The 6,750-nt window shown below is 37.8% G+C and overlaps 1 protein-coding gene across 4 annotated transcripts in view; it reads left to right on the top strand.

Annotated features, from left to right (window-relative positions):
* Positions 1 to 5,757, top strand: part of PTN (pleiotrophin) — a 103,312-nt gene extending 97,555 nt beyond the window's left edge. The window contains exon 5 of one of the 4 annotated variants that reach the window (XM_007466592.1): positions 5,008 to 5,757. In XM_007466592.1, the coding sequence (XP_007466654.1) occupies positions 5,008 to 5,063 (56 nt within the window). In that variant the 3' untranslated portion in view covers positions 5,064 to 5,757. Of the gene's footprint in view, positions 1 to 1,386; positions 1,482 to 5,007 lie in introns of those variants that run through there. The other 3 variants (XM_007466594.1, XM_007466593.1, XM_007466591.1) reach the window with 3 other exon arrangements.
* Positions 5,758 to 6,750: the final 993 nt, after the last annotated feature.

Genomic DNA, 6,750 nt, shown 5'->3' with positions numbered 1-6,750 from the left:
GGAAAGAGGCTGAAAAGAGGAGTCTCTGGGTGAAGGGAGAAGGGCTTCATCTACTAATCCAGCTAGAGTTGCTTTGGAAAATGACTGACATGCTTAGGGACTTTTACTAAGCTTGCTTTGGGTGGTTGATGAAATAATTTCCTCACCTCCACTAAATCTTCCATTAGGTCCACATTACTCACTGCTGCTCTCATGGCTGAACTTGCTATTTGGAGGCTGTGCAGTTAAGTGCCGAGACACCTCTCAAAGTAAACGGGGGCAGAACAGAGGTTCCTCAGAGGGTCCAGACTAATTTTGTTTGTCTAGACACAGATGTGTACTATTTTTATGCACATCTACTTGATGTCAGAAAGCAAACATGTGTAGAAGGGCAGATAATTGGGAGGGAGTTGTAGGTATTGTTATGAAGTAGAATTGATGAGCAAAAAGGAAGGTGGGCAGTGAGGGAAGGAACAGCTGTCAGCACGTGGGCAGCACTGAGTAGCAGCTGCATGCAGGTGGATATGTATGTATAGAGGTAGGTATGTATTCCATACATAATCCTAGAAGTAAATGCATCGAGTCCCTAAAAGAGGAAATGAGGTGAGTGACATTACAAAATAAGAAATCGAAGAGGAAACAACAAATCATTACACAGATGTTGGACTGAACCATATCTGAGAATAATACCTTAAGAACAAAAATCTCACAGATTATACTTTTGATTTTTAAATATATAGAAATTTCTTCCTGTATTGTGCCACTAATATTGGGAAGTTTAATGAATGGTGCCATGCCGGGAAGCCAAGCCAACTAGTACCTGGATCCCTGGTGGATCCCTGAGCTGTACATTTACAATTCAGCAAGCCTTGTTATCAGTTCCGAGACACAGCTGGCATGGTGCAAGGAATTAGATATTTCCAGGTGACTAGGCAGCTAATTCTTAAATACAGGTGAGTTCCTTTAAATAGGTTCACGAAGCATTAAAAGGGTGTTGGTGGCATCCAGATTTTGGACTTACTTACATTGCGATGTTACTGTTTGTCAGTAATCTGATCCCTTTCCTTCACTCAGTTTTCATGATTTATTGGATGAGTCTCCGCAGGTCAGCTCTAGGGCTTTCCACGGCGCACCTCCCGCTGTCCCTGTCTGCTGCTAATCTTGACCTCTGAATCTTCAGTGTCCGTTTCTGCATGTTCATAGCTTCCTCATATAGGAATTCTACCTCTTAGAAGGTACAGATCTCTTTTTCCTAGTCTAATCAATAGTTCCTCCCATCGATTTAATGACCCAAAGCCATTTTATTTGAATCAGTGGCAAAGAGAGGTTGACTCAGTTAAAATTCAAGCGCCTCTCAAATCTTTTCATCTCTTAATTTTCTTTTTATGTTTTCTGTCTACCCCATAGGTCATGTGAAAAAAAGAAATCAAACCAAGACATTTTGCTCAGAAAATGAGATTAGCTTATCCCAGAATTTTCAACTCTTCTGCTTCATAGAATAACATTTCCTCTCAAGGTGTTCAAAAAATCTTTAAACTGGTGTCTTTCAATGCTCACTCACAACCTTATTTCTTCCATATTTCCCTAATATTGGATATGGGAGTGGATGTTTACTTGTACCATCCACATGGCAATCCTATTTCTAAAAGGGCCTGTGAATAGATGGAAAAGAGATGATGCATCCTGTTTGATTATTTGCCTTTTGAGAACGAGTTTGCTGTGATAGACTCATATAGGTTACTGATAAAAATTTAAATTGGTACTTCCTTTCAAGAAAGAAATATGCCAGTATATACCTAGAGCTTTAAAAACATTCTGTCCTTTGATCAAGTAGATCCTCTTCTAATAATTTATACTAAGGCAGAATTTTAACATACAATGATTTGTCTGTAAAAACACACATTGTACCATTATTCGTAATAACAGAAAGTGGGAACACGCCAACTGAGCAGCAAAAGAAGAAAGGTTACAAAAAATAAGGGTGGGCATGTCATAAAGGAATACTACTTGGTCATGTTTCAAAGTATATGCAGTGGCATGAAAACGAATACAACAGAACTTTTAGTATAATATACTTTATCAACTGTCAATATGTTCCTAATTTAAACTATATATTACATATATTTATAGAAAGGAAACATAAATAGAACCTGTTGCTAAAAGTGTTATCTCTATATTGTGAAACCATGGGTAATTTCTTTACCATATGTTTATTTTCTATATAAGCTGGTATTACTTTTTTTTTTTTTTTTGTGGTACGCGGGCCTCTCACTGTTGTGGCCTCTCCCGTTGCGGAGCACAGGCTCCGGACGCGCAGGCTCAGCGGCCATGGCTCACGGGCCCAGCCGCTCCGCAGCATGTGGGATCTTCCCGGACCAGGGCATGAACCCATGTCCCCTGCATCGGCAGGCAGACTCTCAACCACTGCGCCACCAGGGAAGCCCTAAGTTCTTTCTTGATCATAGATTCCATGATACTATTAAAAAACCCTCATGTAGACAGGATAAAGCTTGAGAGGATGTTCACAAGTTTTTGAGACCACAGAGACAAGTAGTGACAAAGCTCATTTTGTTTGTCAGTAAAATGTACGTAAAAGTCACAATGTGAGAAATCAAATTGACCTTATGCAAATACAAACTCTTCCTTCTTTCCACTACCTTTTACTGAGACTCCTCATTTTTCTATTTATATTGAACCCAGAGTGGACTTAAGGTGTGTAGTGTGTCAAAGGAATGCCATGATGACTTGTCAGTTGCATCAAAAAAATAAATTGATTGATATTATGCAGATTATATGGCAATTGGTTGATTTCTTGGTATTTAGCAAGTTGTTAACTGATGAATATAAAATAAATGTCAGGCTCAGGTAATAGAGAGAGGATATGCTCTTGCCTTTACCAAAGAGAACTGAGGAGAGATTCCCATTCCCAAAGTGTTCCTTGAAATGAACAACCTACATTAGTCAGATCAAATAGTGTTCAATATTCAGAATAACTTTTAAGTGTTATGAAATAAAATTTTACAAACACCTGATTGGTATGGGATCCATTTACTTACATATGAAATAGGGACATGCTAGCCAAAATATGCAAATTATTGCCCCAAACATCCACTCTACTGGAGAGCTAGAGGATTATAAATTACTGAGGCTTCCCCAGTAAGGGATTTGGAGAAAATCAGACAAGGGAAATCAAAGTTATATTTCAGTTGTCATCTTAGATTATTCCCTGAGGATACCATTTTAATATACAGCTGTTACTTCAAATGTCAACCAAAGAGTGGGAATTATTAAATGTTCAGACATTATTTGTCCAGAAATTGAACAGAAAACCTTCTTTGACCTTAGAGGTATCTTTAAACTTGGAAGTTCTGGTCATCTCACCTTTAATAGGTTAAAAAAAGGGAGACTTTTATAATGACAAGTAAAAAGAGTAAGAATAAAAAAGTCTTACTTCAGTATGGAGAGGGGAAAATTTGAGGATACACATGAACAAAATGAATGCTTGTGAGCAGCAATTTAGCAAAGTGTTAGCAACTCCTGACCTAATTGTGTATGTTGCACGCTTGGAGCTTGAGTAAAGGAAGTGTAGGACAATTACTTTGTACAGAAATACTACTTCATCTAATATATAATATGGACTTTGGAACTTATCTGAAGAGCTGGTAAGAATGGAAAAAGCTCAAGGTCTATTTAAGTATAAGCTGGGTTTTGTACACCATTTGTGGTTGGTGTCATCGTAAGCCTTATGACCCTCCTGGACACATGCCCTATGATCTGATGAACAAAGCCCTAATCCCTACCGGCCATTGTTTGTGTCCTGATATTCCTCTGTTGCTTAGCACATTCAATAACCTGCTCAGTGCACATGTCTTGGTGATGACAAAGAGCATTAATCTTACAGAGAAATTACCTCTTGTTCTCAGTCTATTATCACACTAATGATGACTGCTTACCTTTATTTGCACATGTCATTGTGCCCTGTTCTGTTCTCAGTGGATTTTATACAACTCATTGAATTTGGATATGAACCCTACGAAGTGGTACTGTTCATATGACCGTTCACAAGTGAGGAACCTGAGACACAGATACACAAATTAACTTTCTCAGAGTCTTATAGTAACTAGTGATGGAGCCAGAATTTAAACTCCAGCAGTCTGGCTCCAGCCCCAAATCCATACATTTCTGCCACTATTGTGGACCAAATGGAGGAAGTATTTTAGCAACATTTAGCAATATCCTTTCACTCGCTAGCCTGGTGATGCTGACCATTCTTATCTTTGGAGCCAAAGCTGACATGTCCTATTCTATACTGCATTCTCCTATGCTTAGGAAAAGGGAGATGGTAGATGACTGAATGGAAAAGGATAAAGTCTTTTGATTTAAATCCTCATAGTTTTACTCACCTGGTTTAGTCCAGGTTGGTACATTCCACTTGCTTCATCCAAGGCTAGGAGCCTCTGTAGAGTCAAAGCTCCATGTTTGGTAGGTTCAAAGGTGGTCCTTCGTATATGAATAGCTGGCTAAATGTATAAACAGAGGGCAAATCAGGAGTGGAAGCACTTTGAAAATGTTTGTCAGTAAAGAATGCTTATCAACTCTCCATGGAAAGGGAATGTGGGAAGTGAGGGGCTAAGAAATCATTTGTAGCTCTCCATTGAGCAGTGACCTGGCTTATTCTCTCAGAGGTGCTGGCTGTGTTTGTATTTTCTAAGTAGGAACCCCAGACAGTATGTTGTTTATCAAATGGGGGCAACCAGTAAGATAACAGGCATTTATATGTGTTCACACAGGGAGGTAAGCTGTATTACTCCTGCCTATTCTCATAGGCATTCTCCTGGCAAAAGCACAAAAGCAGACACACACACACACATGCACGCACGCACACACACACACACACACACACACACACGTACTTTTTCTATGTATCTAATCATTTCATTCCTGGCCATTTATAAGACAAGTGGCTCCCTCCCTCATAGCTTACTAATGCAATGCTTTTTCTTCTCTTTCTTTTATTTTTAATCACAGCAGAATCTAAGAAGAAGAAAAAGGAAGGCAAGAAACAGGAGAAGATGCTGGACTAAAAGACGCCACCTTCCGTGGACCATGAAAAGGACATCAGCAAACAGGATCAGTTAACTATTGCATTTATATCTACCGTAGGCTTTTTATTCAAAAATTATCTATAGCTTAAGTACACAATAGGCAGAAACAAAAAGAAAAGAAAAATTTTGTAGTAGCTTTTTTTAAAATGTATACCATAGTACAACTAGGGGCTTATAATAAAGGACTATAATCCTATTTAGAGAGTTGACTTATAGTACATGATAAGTGATAGAAAACTGAGGTAAGTTTTTTGAAGTTATGTGATATTTTACATTTAAAATCTTTTTTTACATTTTTTTTCTTTTGGCAGCAATTTACATGTTATGACCATGTAAACTACTTCTCTTGTTAGGTAATTTTTTCACCTAGACTTTTTTTTCCCAATTGAGAAAAATGTCTACTAAACAAAGCAGCAATAAAATATGATCATCCTATTTGAGGAAAATATCTTTCTTTCTGCCAATGGATTTAAAAAAAATTTTAGTCAGCAAAATGAGGGGAGCAGGGTCAGAGCATGTCCTAGTTCAATGTTGACTTGTTTAAAAAGAAAAGTATTAAAACATGAAATTATTTTGCTTTGGCAGAAATATTTGTTTTCTTGATGAAATTATTTTTCCATCTGAGGAAAAAAAAAAAGACTAGGAAAATAAATCAAGGTGATGCTGAAAAAAAGATGCTTTTGTGTGCAATAATTTGATATTGTAACCCTTCTCCCTTTGTCACCTACACTCACCCATCCGACCTGTTAGCAGTAAGAATTGATCATACAAGCTAATTAAATCACTCTTGGGCACAAATGTTATATCGATGTAGCTGTAGATATAGCTCTGTAACTATATATATATATATTCTAACTTTCTATCAGTATATAGTAGGTTAGACTGGTGCTACTGAATGAAACAAAAGTTCCAAAGTGGTCTAATGTTTGGAAGAACAGAAAAATGCTCTTCTTCTATTGAATAAGTTTGGGCTTGCATAGTCCAAATCAGTAACACCAGGCAAAATAGTAGCCTGTACTTGGTTTCTATAAGCCAATAATTCTTACTCTATTATCTACTGTATAAGTGCCACGGACTGTCTGTACAACTAACTCCCTTATCTGCTGAACTCTGAACACAGTTTTTAAGTAAATATTATAAGTCTATGTTTCTATTATTCAGAGAAATAACCTCTCAGAAGTCAGCTGGGATTAGCCTCAAAGTATTTCTCTTGAAAAAGTCGCCTCTAATTTTAAAGCGATAAGACTCGATAAACAAACACTTATCTACCAAGATAACTCTTAAGTCCACTTTCAGAAATGATGCTTTCAATACCTTGGGCTAACCATAAAATAATTACAAACTGGTCTAATGATGCAGCCAAAGTGTCTTCAAAGCTGTAGTATTTTTGCCATCTGGTCGAAGACTCCATGCTTGAGCTAGGCATGTTGGAAGGGTCCATATCTCCCCACTAAGTCAAAGCCAACTGCCAGTTGGGAGCAGAAAAAGGGATGGGCTTCTGGGCACATACATGGAACAGTTTATAGACTGGTGCTTAATAAAAGCACAGTACCTTGTAAAGTGCAAATGCAGACACATTAATAGTGAATGCAGTTCTTTTACAAGTGAACCTTAATAGGAGAAAAGTACTCATGGGGATGGATGGAGGAGATGAAAGGAAGGCATT

Source organism: Lipotes vexillifer, unplaced genomic scaffold (genome assembly GCF_000442215.2).
Source record: "Lipotes vexillifer unplaced genomic scaffold, Lipotes_vexillifer_v1.1 scaffold71, whole genome shotgun sequence".
Lineage (NCBI taxonomy): Eukaryota > Metazoa > Chordata > Mammalia > Artiodactyla > Lipotidae > Lipotes > Lipotes vexillifer.
The sequence above is the reverse complement of the archived record's forward strand: the minus strand, read 5'-3'. Positions and strand labels throughout refer to the sequence as shown.